The 16,370-nt window shown below is 34.3% G+C and overlaps 2 protein-coding genes across 2 annotated transcripts; one reads left to right on the top strand and one right to left on the bottom strand.

Annotated features, from left to right (window-relative positions):
• The first annotated feature begins 2,067 nt into the window (after positions 1-2,067).
• On the top strand, positions 2,068-2,682 carry LOC122599804 (histone H3.2). The gene has a single exon (XM_043772393.1). It carries the CDS (start codon positions 2,137-2,139, stop codon positions 2,545-2,547), a length of 411 nt encoding a protein of 136 aa, XP_043628328.1. The 5' UTR covers positions 2,068-2,136; the 3' UTR covers positions 2,548-2,682.
• A 1,461-nt stretch (positions 2,683-4,143) lies between these two features.
• Positions 4,144-7,213, bottom strand: LOC122580820 (ferritin-3, chloroplastic-like). The gene is made up of 8 exons (XM_043752981.1): positions 6,832-7,213; positions 5,683-5,766; positions 5,506-5,566; positions 5,299-5,386; positions 5,121-5,182; positions 4,941-5,006; positions 4,778-4,841; positions 4,144-4,426 (listed from the first exon to the last, which is right to left on the bottom strand). The coding sequence occupies exons 1-8, from the start codon at positions 7,122-7,124 to the stop codon at positions 4,392-4,394; spliced, it is 753 nt and encodes a 250-aa protein (XP_043608916.1). The 5' UTR covers positions 7,125-7,213; the 3' UTR covers positions 4,144-4,391.
• Between the last annotated feature and the right edge of the window lie 9,157 nt (positions 7,214-16,370).

Genomic DNA, 16,370 nt, shown 5'->3' with positions numbered 1-16,370 from the left:
AGCGAGTACCAATTGCATTACAAGTGCAACTCTTAGATCTTTATGGGACCTGGAGATATGTGTAGTTCAACAAACTACTATTATCTACTGGCATGTTTATCCCATCCTTGCCTCGGATTCAGGTCTCACCGTGAACTCGATTAAGTCGTCCAATTTGTAAGCTGTGGAAATTTAGCCTAGTCTCACTCGAAACTAAAATTCCACCTCGTGGCTATAATTCGATTAGGTCTTACCGTAACCAAAAAATAACGAGGAGTGTTCACAAGCTCATTGGATGGCATGACTTAAGTTTGACGGGTATATTTTAAAATTTTGTGTTCACGAATATTTAATATACAAACAATTTGTTACACTATTTGTTAAAACTCATTTTAACCAATTATTATATATATAGTTTCAAAAGAAAACTATCTGAAGTTTAACTTTTAAAATCATCAATTTTAAACTTTAAACTCATTTTATGTTTTTATTTAATGTTTCCATCAAAAACATTTTAGCATATTATAATCAACAATTATAAAAACATATCCATGCATCAAACACTTATAACTTAGTCCAAAAGAAAACTCCCACTTAATTCAAGAACCAAGTGAGATTTTGTGTAATAGTCCATTGTTGTTAACTTGACTCCAAGTCTATCTTTTAAGCCAAAACCCTTTTTGTAAAATTTAATAACTACATTATTAAAAGTTATATATGGCTTGTCCATGATTACAATGCATGGGTATAATCATGGATAAATTTAAATAATCAAGCCATAATTAATAAATTCAAAAATTTATAAAGGTGATTTATTTCTCGATCTTATTTGTGCGCCATGAGGTTAAATCTGAATCAATCAAGTTGATTCTAAAAACCAAAAGGTTTTATTAAATACCAATACGCCACAAAGCTAGATCAAAAATAAAATCACATGACAACTAAAAGGTGTAAAAGTGGCTCTGGTACCACTGTTGAAAAGATTAGCCCTCGTGTGTACTTTTTAAAATTAATATATACGCAACGGAAGACTAAAAATACAAACATGTATTATTTATAAAACTTGCACACGATTAATATTTCCTTCAGGATCCAATTACACTATGATAGTTGTCATAATAAATGGACTAGAAATTATACCTTCCAAATAGATGAAATCTTGTGTGACAAAAACAATATTCAATAATATGAATATCTCTACAGTTGATCCACACGAACACTTCAAACAATACCAGGAGGCTGCTAGACCTTAATCACCAAATTAAAATTACTAAACTCCTAGTTTAGTTATTTGCTTCACCTAGCCGTACGTGACATATGGAGAAACTTTCCTTGTGTATTTTCTTTTTAGCAAACATGAGATACTAAAGAGAATTATATGTGTATGTTATAAGACTTACAACACTCATTTTATATAGGAGCTCGGCTAGGCAATGCAAGTTGCAAATCTATCAAGATTTAGCAAATCTTCATTCTAGATATCATGATCTTATGGAATCATATCTAAGATATCAAATAAAAAAATAGATATCAAATCTTTGATTATATATTTATTTATTATATTTGGTGATTCTACATATATGTATACAATATACATATATCCGGGTATCTAAATGATGATTGTGTGGGACTCCGTAAGCTCATATGTAAGCGGTAGTATAATTCTGTGTTATGACGTATACACTATCTAACAGAAACAAACTTATCAATGAAATAATTATTTTTAATTAGGCACGAAATTATAGTAAAATAATGCATTGTTTCAATGGGAAAGTTGAACCGCATGCCGATTTTTACTAGTTTAAAGTATAATATATATTTTTATTTTGAAAGATATGGGATTATTAATTAAGTACATGTTAGAATAAATAAATAAATTGAAAGCTAACCATTGGTGTAAAAGATGTCACCCGGATTTCAATCCGCATCACATTATAATCCTGATCGACCATATAATGATAATCCAACGGTTTACAAGAATATGAACAAACACACATTCAACATTTCAACCTCCAAAAAATTCCAATTTCCCTCCCCCTGAAAAATTCTATTTAAAACCCCAAACAACCGCCTTCTCAAATCACTTATTTACAAATCTTTGAAAATTTCATAAATTCCCCCTATCTCTATCTCTCTCGTTTTTTAATCAAATCAAAAATGGCAAGAACAAAACAAACCGCTCGTAAATCGACAGGAGGAAAGGCACCAAGGAAGCAGCTGGCAACAAAGGCCGCCAGGAAGTCCGCACCGGCAACCGGCGGAGTCAAGAAGCCACACAGATTCAGACCTGGAACCGTCGCTCTCCGTGAAATTAGAAAGTACCAAAAGAGCACCGAGCTTTTAATCAGGAAGCTTCCGTTTCAGAGACTTGTTAGGGAAATCGCTCAGGATTTCAAAACCGATCTTCGGTTCCAGAGCTCTGCTGTTGCCGCTCTTCAGGAAGCTTCCGAGGCGTATCTTGTCGGACTTTTTGAAGATACAAATCTGTGTGCAATTCATGCTAAGAGAGTCACTATCATGCCTAAAGATATGCAGCTTGCTCGTAGGATCCGTGGCGAAAGAGCTTAGAATTGTTTCTATGAGTTTTTGGTTTCTGTTGATGAACTCATTTTATGGCTATCTGGTTGTAGAAATTAGTTAATTAGATTAGTATATTAGTGTTTCTTTGTTGAATCTAATTGAAAGCTTTGTTAATTTTGTGTTTGGATTGTGTGTTTAGTATTTTGGTGAATGATGGTTTTCACGTTAGATTTTTAGGGCTAATTGGTTTATAAATGGTTTGGTTTATATATAATCTATAATTATGAATTGTGGAATTGGTTTTTGGGATGCTTGTTGAAATAAACAGATCCTAGTTTCAACATAAGGCCTTCCAAGTACTTGATGTAATGTCTACAAGGAATGGTTTCCTAACCATTCAAGTTCTGAAAGATCAATCTTGTTGCCTGCTCGATTTCTATCTCTTGCATTACATATTTCCATCCATCGGAAATCTAACAATTCAAGTTTGTAACAGTGGCACAAAAGAATGAAAAAAAAGGTCATCTGTTTGTCGTAGAAAGATGAAAAGACCAACTTCTGTATTACGATTTGTATTGTATTGTATTAGATGCACTATGATCTAGCATCCATTTAGTCTGCAAAATTCATGTACAGATCCCCAGCAACTTATTACTGCCCATGTCTTCAAGTAGTTAACAATGTCCTGTACTTTGTAATCTTAGGTCCCTTGGTCGAACAGATGCTCTGAAATTTAACACGAATCTTTTGGAAACCAAGGGTGTTTTTGAAACCCATTTGTAGAACCAGGCGGGTCAACAAGTTCATTTGAAAATAGGTATACCTGGCTATGGGAAACCTGAGCTATGTCCATTCTTGACTCTGCCGGTTGCGGTTGCAGGGGTGACTGGTGAAACGGCTAAGACCGGGTTTGGGAAAGCTGGACCCGGCCTTCAGACTTTCTCTTGGTATGCTGCTGTGGCAGTAGAAGTTTAACACTAGGCCAAAGGCTGGGTTTGGCAAAGTAGGCCTTTTGCTTGCCAGAGTAGCTTTCCCTGAGGTCAGGTACTCGGGTAGTCGGGTACACCGGTTCTACATATAATGTTATTGACCTACTAGTTTCATCAATGAGTTTAATATTTTTTTCGGATAGTTTTCTTCATTCTATTATAGTAGCTTCCTTCTGAGATCAATTTCAGTTCATCTTTATATCAATTTTTCTTACAATTTTTTTTTAACAGCAATGGTGATTGGACTTAGCGGCATTACCTCTTTATTATCCGGTAGAGATCGACCATGTCACCAGCATAGTCAATCCGAGGGCATGACTGGCGGTGGAAGTCTCACTGAAAACCGGTTAAATGCTAGAAAAAACCCTCATGTCTCACCTTATTGGCAAGAACTTTCAAATATTTTACTAAGTTGTCATGTAATGTAATAGTAATTTAGTGATATAAAGGTATTAACCATATGTCCATATGTGAAAAAAAAATCCTTTAAACCATTGTTGCATTAGGTAGTTATGATTTGAAGTATTACACTAGCTCATTAGTCATTACTTCAGGCAAAGGGGGTGTCACAAGTGGTGTGCCATATGATAAAATGAGTTATGGATATTGGTTTTTCTCCCCTGATTAGCATATAACATTACAATAAACAACCAAGTAAACACCAGAAAATGAGTCCCGGGCCTATTTCATAATATGAAAAACAAAGGCACAATGTAAGCCGACAAGTTTTTGCATCCCTCATATAGTAGGTAATAAATAGATAGCAGACGACTAGCATAATAAGTCACAAAAGAGTTATTAGAAACACACTATCTCTATTCCTATTAAACTAGAACACATCTTCCAGAAAGGACAGTAACAGTAGAAGCTACATCACAGATTCCTCCATCAAGCACCACCACCTTAATTCAAGAGCATCTGATTGAAGTGCCAGACACCTGAAATTTGAATTAAGTTGCCATTTTTAGTAACTATGATAGAGGTTACAACAGATAGTCAGATTACATTAGATCAAAATGCCAAGCACTCCAAAGATTACATGTATCATTCCTATCTAGGTGGTGAGATGGAATCACGTAGTTATTCATAAGTAGGTTGGGTTTATGGTCTTTGACATTAGCTAAACAGCAGTGAAGTCAGCCAACACTGAGACAAAATGTGGTATAATTTTTAATGCACTGTGTATCTCCTAATTCATTCCATTGAACCACAATAGATGACTTTTAATATTAAAACAAACTCAACATTGATATAAGAGACTTTAAACCATGAGTTTTTGAGATTTTTACCATGTCCTTTGCCAACTCTTCTTAGCTGAGCAACATACTCAGATATCTTCTTGATGGCTTCAACCTTTTATTACAGGAAAAAAACAGATTTGAGTATCACTATTAACCAACAATACAAAACCGGATAAATGCAAAAACTTCAAGTCATATTTGATATTCTCACCTGTTCACCAAGAAACTCGCTTTCTACAAAATCAGCTAAGTGCACATCATTGTTCCTGTTGGCTACCTGTTTCCATTACAATTTTGCATATCAGAAAGTTGAATCTAGTTGGTGATAAGGTTAATTTAAAACCTAAGCAACATTCTCAATAAACAAATAAAAGCAATAAGTATGTCGCACCTCATGAAGGTTCAACAGTTTCTCATTTGTCAACTTCTCCAACGACAATGCAAGCTCCATAGCTGGGACCAAAAGCAATAAAATAAGGTTACCGGCTGTCTAACCATAACATAAATTCACAAAAGCAGTTGATCAAGCGAATTTCACTGACGCACAAAAAATGATTTACCAAACTTACCATACAATGCATCTCCCTTCTCTTCATGATCAAATTCAGACAATGGCATGATAATAGATTGCAACTTCACCTTCCCACCTCGTTTGTTCTGAAATAAAATAATTCATCACTTTTGATCAACATCGCAGGAAGTAATGAAGTATCAATGTAAAAATTTTAAATATACGGAAAATGAAAGCTACAAATTGCTGATAAGTTATCAAACACCTGATACTCCATGAACTTCTCAGCATGCTCCCTTTCTTCTTCACTTGACTCCTTAAAGAACCTATAAATTTATGCATAAATAAATAAACGAAGTTAAACCAAGTTCATTTCATCATCAGCGTCATTATGTATCATATAGCAAATATAAGATGGTAGTAGTAGTAAGTAGTAACTTACTTGGCTAAGCCCTTGAGAGCAACATTGTCCCTGTCGAAATATGCATACATAGCATGGTACACATATGAAACATTGTACTCAACACTGAAAGAAAATCAAAAATTGAAAATCATCAGATGCAAGCACAAACGTACATAACTTTTCATCCCAATTAAATCAATAGAAAATTCTTAAATAAACCGAACAACCCTTTTTTACTTCATTGATAACTACTCCCTCCGTCCCAACATAATTTTCCATCATATTAATTTTGTTCGTCCAAAAATATGAAGGACATACACAAATGGCCAAGTTTGCCATATTATCCTTAAGATAAACTAGTATCACAAAAACCAAACAAGCATTATACAAATGATAAATGGTAAAACTACAATGTTGGTAGAAATTATGGTGTAAATTTTACACTTTTCTAAGCAGTTACTTTTAGTCTGGTTAACAATTACTTTGGCTTAGACAGGGTCAAAAAGTATGTATAACTAGATCCTGGTTATGTTTGGAAGACAAAACAACTCTAGTAGCCAGCTGGAGTTTGTAAGTGGCTGATGATCCGTACACCACCAACCTCTTTTTTAGCCGTACACAAATAAATGTGTTTCAGAGTGTTGTAATGTACAATACTATGAAGCGTGTTTGGTGGTGTACGGCTAAAAGCAAGTGTACAGATTACTTTTCTTTGTAAATATAAGACAACAAATAAAACTCCAACAAGTACAATTATTAAAGGGTATTTATATCATTTACCTTTTCTTAAGCTCACTATTTTTCAAACCAATTTCAAATAGCTTATTGATTAGTTGGTTATTTTCTCCAAAAGTTCTTATAATTTGTGGGCCCCAAACAAAGTTTGTTAGCTAGAGCTTATAAAAAATATAGAGTCAAGCCTCCATACACTCGTGTAAAGTCTGTGCCAAACATACTCTAATTTTTTCATTTAAAGTTCTGCTAGGACTTATATCAAACACTTGGTGGGAATTTTAACTTTACCCATAATTTCAACTATTTTAAGCCTCAATTTCTAATCTTTGACACTATAATATAAAAATAAATCAATCAATCTACACACATACACTAATTACTACACAAAATATATATTAAAATAAATTAAAGAATAATTAAAAGCTTGAATTAAAATAAAATATAGAAACTCACTTAATTTGTTCATTAATGGAAGCTTCAGAATCATCAGCATATTTTTGTCTAGCAAGAGAATGTTGAGGAGCTGAAGGAACAAGATTAAGCTCTTTTTTCACTTCTTCAAATGGTTCAAAAACAACCCCAGAAAGCGGCCGGTGGTTAGATGACCCACCTTTCACCGCCGTACATACCACCGGCGACGGCGTCGGAGTGTAAGAAACCGGCGAGAACGACGGCCGGTTCAGCTTCTCATCGGCGGTTGTAGCTCCGGTCAAGAGAGAAACAGTGGGTGGAACTCTGAGAAGCATTATTATATATTTTTTATAATAATTATAAAAATTAAATTAAAGTGGAAGAAAATGAAGAAAAGGGTTTTGAAGTGTGGAGTGAGTGAGTGATAAAAGGGGAAGATTATGAAGAAGATATATAGAGTGAGTGTGGGTTGTGAACCGTTGGATTATGTGACACGTGGAGGGATGAGATCTGTTGGATGTGAGTGGCGTGTGGTTGGCTTGTGGCCTCTCTGGATTTTTTTGATATTTTGATAGGAGTAAATTTGTTTTTTTGTGATGAGTGGAATGGAAGGGGAATCTCAATTATTCAAAGCCATTGGTGTGATACACTATTAAACGAGAGATATTGCTGGATAATGCTAGGGGTGATAAATCTAAGTTATATAACATGATAGTCAAATATTTTAATTGTATAGTCTTGTTATTGGATTTAAAAATTTGTCGAAAGTATATCGAATGATGTCTCTAATGAAAGAGTATGAAATTTTAAGAACATCCATATAATTTTTATAATTTATCGATATACGATTTTTGAGATAAAAAATTTTGAATGAATTAGAGGAATAAAATGATTTATGAAGGAGATGGAAAAAAAATGAGTGGTTAAGATTTGAGGTGAGAAAAAAAAATGAATGGTTAAGATTTTAGAGTATTATAGGTATATTAGGTAGATGATGTTTAAATTAGTGAATAAGGAAGAAGGGTAATTTAGGTCGTTCGATTACTTAATTGAGATTTGAAAAAAGGGCAAAATGCTTTATAAGATAATATTGTTATATATTAGATATTAGATTTATCTGACCGTGAGTGAAAATAAATTTAAAAAAAAATATTTTCTTCTTTTTATGTTGTAATAGAAGGGTAACCGCGCGTTATGGCGACATCTCTAAAAAGTGGCAGTTAAATGATATGTCGTTGGCTGAGTGAAGAGGGCAGATGCGTGGGTGAGTGTGTGATGAGGAAGACTGTAGAGGATATTTGTGCTTTTTGTTGTGTGTGTGTGAGATCAAGGTAGGTTAGGGGATAAGAGTATTTTAAAAAATTCAATGGATTAATAGATAATAATAGTTATTAGAGTAAGAACATAATTCAAAAGCTAAAAATTTTAAAGAAAAAACAAGAGATTTACTTTATTTTGAAGTATAGGTAGATTATATCGTATGTAATTTAATAATGTAAAAATCAACCTTATTTTTCTTTAATGATTAGTTAATCACTCCGGTTTTAACCCGGACATTTTTAATAAAATTTTAAAAGCAATAAAAATCTTAAAAAATGTATATAACTTTTGTTATTGATATATTATAACTCAGTTTGAAGATATTAAATTGATTAACACAATAATTATATATTTTAGTACCTATTGCATTAATAAAACATAAAAAGACATTTATGATATTATATAAAAAGGTATTTATTTTGTTTTCTAATGAAAGAATAAATTTGTAAACTCATAAATAAAATAAAACATTTTGAAAATATTTAATTGGCTATTTATCTTTAAAATTTTATTAATTAGATATGACATCATAAATAAAATAAAAACATTTTAAAAAAATTTGTATACATGCCACATCATAATTGTTTCTAAAAATATTTTAAAAAACAATCCTTCTTTATTATATATAAAGATTGCGTTAATTTAATTTCAACAGTTTAAACTTAAACAACCAAAATGACCGCAAACACATATTTAAAACAACTACGAAAAATCTATAATATATCATAAACTTTTGAGAACTCTCAAATAAAAAAGAAACGCGAAAACAATTCTGGAACATATATTTTCCCCACCTTTCTCTCTCTTCAGTTATATAAGAAAATTCATCCAAATCATTCAAAATATTTTATCTCATAAACCGTAAACCGTTAAATGAAACAAAAAGTATGGGTAGTCTTAAAATTTCGTCCTCTTTCATTAGGATTGCAATTGGATATAGTTTTGACGAATTTTTAATTTTTGTTTTCTTTTTGATACTTACACATAACTTACACATGTGTAAGTTGAACGAAAATTATGATTCGGAAAGGGTTTCGCCCTTAAGTATATTCATAAAGGGTAGCTGGTGGGTGTGATAGGTCATAGTATGATAGGTCATAGAGGGTGATTGAAACGCCTCGACTCAATTTAGTCCCAAAAGTATGAACATAAAAGAAAAGAAACGCAAATTAGTTAAATTATACTTGGAAAAATACGGCCAATTTTCGCAAAAAAAATCAAAATGTTCCAATTCAAGAAAAGACACTTGGAATGTTCTTAAAATGATGTTAATAGACTACGATGCGAGTTTCAGGACCCGAAAAGATCAAACGAAGCCTCGGTAAAAAAAGTGTAAAAATTACAGAGGAGCACGACTCTTGTGTCCTGCAGAGGCCGTCCGCAAGAGCCGTCCTCTGCACAAAGGCCGTCCTCTTCAGGTTTCGTACTTTTGACACATTGAACAACTTCCGACCCCTTTTTCTCAAAACCGAGCTTCCGACAACTTATTAGCAACTTAGTTTTGACATAAATCAACTAACACTACATTTCCAAAAGTCTCCATACCATCCATTTATACAAACTAAGTTTCTACAAGTAAACGGGTCATGTTACCCATTTTGACGCAATTTTCGCCCAAAGTGCAACTTTACATCTTTTCTAAAAAGCTTTACACCTGATCTTTTACATAATATAACAAAATATGACCATCAACCAAAATGTACCAAGAGCCAAAAGGAGAGGGATAACTAAGCCTCTAAACCCAAAAGCTTGTCATTCATCCATGAATGACCTAAATACCTTCAAATCTTGCAAATCTTTACTTCAACCACTTCAAGCTCTAAATCAACACTTTCAAATCAACAATCCTAGTTCCTTCTTCCGGAACTGCCTATAAAAGAGAATACGCATAGGCACGGGACTAACATGAATTACCCTAGTGGCAACAAATGATCTATTTGCCCCCGAATCAAAAAGAATACGCATAGGAACATTATATACAAGAAATGTACCTGTGACAATGTCATCCGTATTTCTTGCTTGTTCCACCGTGAGTTGAAAAGATCTTCCACGTGGATTTCCGTGAGCTTGAGCATTCTTCCTTTCCGCTTCTTTCCTCCTTTCCTCAAGTATTTCCTCCTCGGTCAATTTAGGACACGAGTTTCTCATGTGGCCCTCTTCAAAACATTTGAAACAATAAACGGGCTTTTGGGGCTTTGACCGGCACTCCCGACTAGTGTGCCCCGGCTTTTCACAAGTATAACAACCTCTATCTGTCGCCTTACGTGCCCCTGAGTGATTCCTCTTGCATTGACGGCAAAAGGGAATATTTCTTCTATGAGAGTTGTTACCGGAACTACCCTCTTGTTTGAACCGTTTGTTGGGAGAATTCACATCTTCGTGCTTCCTTTTTAACTCGCCTTCATCCACCCTAGCCATCTCAATCTTGTGGTCCCTAGCCACATCCGCCAACATGGAGAAAGACTCCATTTGGCGTAAGCTAATCTTCTCTCGTAGGCTCTTTTTCAACTTCAAGTAAAATTGCTCTTTGAGCAATTGATTATTCTCTAGAAATTCCGGACAAAATTGAGCCTTGTCCAAGAATTGGGCTCGGAATTCGTTCAAGCTCATGGTACCTTGACAATCGTTGAGAAATTCGCTTCCCAACTTTGTTACTTCGGCTTCCGACCGAAACTCCTTGAAGAACATTTCTTTAAACTCGGGCCACTCTACGTTATCCAAACCACCTCTTTCCACTATTTCTTAACATCCCAACCGCGAATACCACTTTCAAATGAGAGGGACATTGACTAGTACGGAATGCCCCCTCGATCTCGGATATCCACCGGGTGCACACGATGGGATCACGGTCACCGTGATACTTCGGTGGGTGGCACACTTCAAAGTCTCGGAAGGTGAATTTCTTCTTGTAAGTTCTTTCCCCGGTCACTTCTACTTCCTTTTCATCTTCAGTTTTCTTGCCTTTATCTTTGGCATCACGCTTCTCGAACTCCCGTTGCACATTAATTACAACTTCTTTCTTGATCATTTGGGCAATATGATCATTTACCGCCCCTTCCAATGTTTGATTTAGCCTTTTGAGCAAAACCGGAGTATACTTTTCAAGCACTCTCCCAATTTGGTCTGAGATATCCATGCTATCTTCATTAAATATAGGCTCTTTTTCTTCGTTTTGTTGATGGTGTTCATCTTCGTTGTTATGTTGATCGGCCATACTATAATAAGATTTAGATAAACTGATTTAATTCATAATCTATCTTCACACACTCAAACTAAAGCCAACCATATAACTTTATACGAAACAGTTCAAGGTTTGATGCCGTTAGTTTATAAATCCGTTAGTATTCCAACCACAATAAGGCCGACTTCTTATTGTGCTTCAAATACTAACAAGTCGATAAACTAGCATCATCAAAGACATCTTTCGGTCCCATATAAAGTTTCGGATACCTAAGGTCGAGTCTCAACTAAGGTTTAAGTCTAGACACTCTCTAAACGAGGGTAAACCTAAATCCCTTAAACCTTGGCTCTGATACCAACTTGAAATGCCTCGACTCAATTTAGTCTCAAAAGTATGAACATAAAAGAAAAGAAACGCAAATTAGTTAAATTATACTTAGAAAAATACGGCCAATTTTCGCAAAAAATCAAAATGTTCCAAGTCAAGAAAAGACACTTGGAATGTTCTTAAAATGATGTTAATAGACTACGATGCGAGTTTCAGGACCCGAAAAGATCAAACGAAGCCTCGGTAAAAAAAGTGTAAAAATTACAGAGGAGCACGACTCTTGTGTCCTGCAGAGGCCGTCCGCAAGAGCCGTCCTCTGCACAAAGGCCGTCCTCTTCAGGTTTCGTACTTTTGACACATTGAACAACTTCCGACCCCTTTTTCTCAAAACCGAGCTTCCGACAACTTATTAGCAACTTAGTTTTGACATAAATCAACTAACACTACATTTCCAAAAGTCTCCATACCATCCATTTATACAAACTAAGTTTCTACAAGTAAACGGGTCATGTTACCCATTTTGACGCAATTTTCGCCCAAAGTGCAACTTTACATCTTTTCTAAAAAGCTTTACACCTGATCTTTTACATAATATAACAAAATATGACCATCAACCAAAATGTACCAAGAGCCAAAAAGAGAGGGATAACTAAGCCTCTAAACCCAAAAGCTTGTCATTCATCCATGAATGACCTAAATACCTTCAAATCTTGCAAATCTTTACTTCAACCACTTCAAGCTCTAAATCAACACTTTCAAATCAACAATCCTAGTTCCTTCTTCCGGAACTACCTATAAAAAGGGTAAACAACTAAAATATAAGCAAAGGCTTAGTGAATATACTTGCATACATTTACGATTACGAAGGAGGGCAAGTACAAGGACTATTACATGTAACCTATGGCATCGTCATGACACATTTACATGTTCACCTTGCACACTAACAACACATATATGGATCCATATAAGCCAATCAATTACCATACATGGACTAACAACTTCAACATGGTGGTCTTTCCACACATGGACAAATAACTTCAACATGGTGGTCTTTCCACACATGGACAAATAACTTCAACATGGTGGTCTTTCCACACATGGACAAATAACTTCAACATGGTGGTCTATCCACACATGGACAAATACTTCAACATGGTGGTCAATTGACCCAACATAAACATAAAGGTATACAAATATACTCACCTCCTCCGCAACAAAGACAATAACGCTAAACGAACAAGCACAAGCAAGCTTCAACCTATGATCATATTGTAAAAATTCATAAGCTTAGATTCACAAGTATGACTAGCTCAACCTAGTCATACTCAATCACTAGCATTTCTAGACCCAAAACCCAACCCATTTGTCATTGAGTTTCATTTTCTTTAACAAACACACTAGGTAGTTCAACCTACCATTTTCATCAATAATTCCATAACTAGTCAAAACTCATCTTTTCTCAAGAACTAAAATTTATCACATGCACTCATTATTTTTATAAACAACATATCATATAACTCAATGACAACTAGGTTAACTAAGAAATTGGGAAAAATTAATCATAATTCAATTTCTAGCAAAACCCCCAATTTGGTTCCTTCATGAACCCTAAATTCAAAAGAAGGATAAAGCTAATTTGGGGAATTTCCTTACCTCAACAAGAAAGACAATTACTTGGGGTTTTAGATTCACAATTCCTTCCTCCTTTTTCTCCCAATTTTCGGCCACCACCACTAACCCTAACTTTGAATTCTTGAATAAAAATTACTTGATGGTGATGATTAATATGATTGTTCTTATCCTTGAATCGAAGGAATTTAGCTTGATTTTGAAAAAGAAATGAAAGAGGATTGCATGTAGAATGAAAGAGAGCCAAAGTGGAAGTGTGAGTCAAAGGAAAAGGTGGCTGGCACCCTCCTGGCTTGCCACGCCTCATATGACTTTTCGGTATTAAAATACCCGCTATCCGCTAAAGTTCTAACTAAATTAACCCCATATTCAAAAATAAAATACTAGAAAATTAATTTAATGCCAAAACTATAAAAAGAGGTCAATTTCTTTTACCTTAAAATATTTGGGGTGTTACAGTAATAGGTTATAGGGGGTGGTTGGTGATGGTGATCTACCTAACGGGCTACGCCCTTAGCCGCTATGGCTCCGCCATTGACCGACATGCTCCACTGTTGGCCACCATGGCTCAGCCATGGATTGACGGGCTCCGCCTTTAACCTTAATTGTTGTGTACAGATGGTTATTTACTAGTTTAAATGTGAAAACAAAGATCCTACACATGTGAAGGCACACAAGTACAAGGGGAGAAATTGAAAATTAAAAAGTCGTCAAAAGTATATCGAATTGCATCTCTAATGAAAGATAACAAAATTTTAAGACTACCCATACTTTTTTTTATCTGACGATTTACGGTTTGTGAGATAAAACATTTTGAATAATTAGGATGAATTTTCTTATTTAATAGAAGAGAAAGAAATGTGAAAAAAAATATGTGGCCCAAAATTGTTCTCGAGTTCTTATTTATTTGTAAGTTTTTAAATAACTTTTCCTCTATCAACATATACATATATATATATATGTATATATATATGGAGATGGGAATATGAGGCTGTTAGACACTTAAGTTGGGTGAAAAATCTCTCACATACATTTTTTTAAACCATGGAGGGCCAAACATTTATTCATAATATTAAAAAATATTTGTATGTAAGGGGTTTTTCACCCAAGTTGGGTGCATAACAGCCTCACATTCACTTTTCTCTTATATATATATGGGAAGAGAATATGAGGCTGTTAGGCACCTAAGTTGGATAAAAAAAACCCCTCACATACCTTTTTTTTAAACCATAAAAATTATGAGGAACCAAACATTTATTCAAAATATTAAAATATTGATATGTGAAGGATTTTTCACCCAAATTGAGTGCATAACACCACCAATACCCACTTTTCTCATATGTATATAAACAATAGCAAAAGGGCCAATCAACAGCTTTTATCAGTAAATCATGATAGTAAATCCCAGATTATACATGTGAAGTCATTAGTAGACAATGAAGATTTTAGACTAGAAGAGAAATAAACGTTAACACTTAGAAAGTTACATAGGAAAGTTGAAAATTTCGCAATGAAATTGGATTCTTTTAGCCGTTATAGGCAAAAGCCTCGAATGTTTGTTAAGACTTTGTATTGGGATATATTTCTGTTTAAAAGTGTTTGGCAAATTACTTAAGTTGAAACCTATAAATATCTTAATCATAAAATTATATAAATGACAAAAGAAATCTAGCCATTCAAATAAGTTATGTTTTTTGTGGTTTTCTCCATGTTACCACTTTCGTTCAAACCTTGTCAGAGAGAAATCGAAAAGTTAAAACATGAAATACAATTATGTAAAAGGGTTCCGAGTAATTTAATATTTCTTAAGTGTCGACATTTTTCTAAAAACTATTTTAACTTTTTACATAAATATACTAGTGCTTACCTTTCTTTAACTTTCAGAATATTTACGAACAAATTATAGAAACTACAAACTAAAGTATTTACAAGCTTTTTGTGTGTCAAATATAAACATAACACGTGGTTGCTAAAGCTAACCCATTCAAGCTCTAGCGTGTGTAGTTGTGTACCATCATAACTTTTCACAAAGGAATCATCAGTCTTTTACAATGTACAAGTGGTGTCATATATCAATGTGATAATCAATCAATTAATCATCACCTATTTAAAGATTGACCCAAAAGTATCAAATATATCTAAAGTTTTATTAGTGTGACGAACCATAAGTTTTATTAGTGTGTCGTCCTATGGTTCGTCATTGGCATTAGTGATTGAATAATTTTGTTAATATTAAATTTTACCTCATATTAGAAAGGAAACAACATGTGTTGTTTAGTATAGAGTTATAGCTAAGGAAAGTTTTTTTGAAACAGTCGTTTTTTAAGGGTGTTTTGTTAAACAAATTTTCAATTTTTTTTTATAGATGTGGGTAAACCGATATTTCAAATACCGGTTTCAAATATTTGGCTCGAAACCGGTATTTGCATTACCGGTTTCAGAAAAAGGACACTTGAAGCCGGTAATTGCATTACCTGTTTCAGTTTGAGCTGAAAACTTGCAGAGCATCTTTGACTGGAACAGTAAGACGTGACAAGTGACTGTGAAACCGCTATTTGAATTACCGGTTTCGAGCTTCACGACAAAAGCTAGCAGACTCAATAATGAAGGATTACACAAACCAATATATATGTGTATATATATATATGTTTATATATATAACGATATATGTTACGAGCAGAATAAGAACAACTCTCAAAAATAATATATAAAAACTCCAAAAACACTAAAAAAAACAGGTAAACACAAATGGCAAGTGAAGCATCTTCTGGTAGCGGTGACTGGTGCATACCCAAATATCACTAGGGCTGGAGCTTGGAACTCCATTGAGTCTCACATGGCTGTTGATTACAAGGTTCAATCGGGTGTGGCAGGTATAATGGATGGTTTAAAACAAAGAAAGTCAACCTACGAGGCCGAAATTGCAGAACGTAACACAGTGATTAATCCAAAGAAAATAGACAGCAGATACGTGACGTAATAGAAGACCCCGAAGCTGCAGCCTCACCTGACTATGAGCCCGGTGAATACATTCACCGTAATGATTGTGACAGTGACATGTCCTCTTCAAATTCCTGATTTGGTTCGCCATATTATTCGGTTCACCGTAACGATTGCAACCTTT

This window comes from Erigeron canadensis, chromosome 1 (assembly GCF_010389155.1).
Source record: "Erigeron canadensis isolate Cc75 chromosome 1, C_canadensis_v1, whole genome shotgun sequence".
In the NCBI taxonomy this organism is placed as follows: Eukaryota; Viridiplantae; Streptophyta; class Magnoliopsida; order Asterales; family Asteraceae; genus Erigeron; species Erigeron canadensis.
The sequence above is the reverse complement of the archived record's forward strand: the minus strand, read 5'-3'. Positions and strand labels throughout refer to the sequence as shown.

Coding starts and splice junctions, on each gene's coding strand:
- LOC122580820 (XM_043752981.1), bottom strand. CDS start 7,124: ATGCTTCTCAGAGTTCCACCCACTGTTTCTCTCTTGACCGGAGCTACA. Junction 5,387..5,505: donor AGAAGTTCATGGAGTATCAG/GTGTTTGATAAC, acceptor ATTTTATTTCAG/AACAAACGAGGTGGGAAGGT. Junction 4,427..4,777: donor AAGAGTTGGCAAAGGACATG/GTAAAAATCTCA, acceptor TTCAAATTTCAG/GTGTCTGGCACTTCAATCAG.
- LOC122599804 (XM_043772393.1), top strand. CDS start 2,137: ATGGCAAGAACAAAACAAACCGCTCGTAAATCGACAGGAGGAAAGGCA.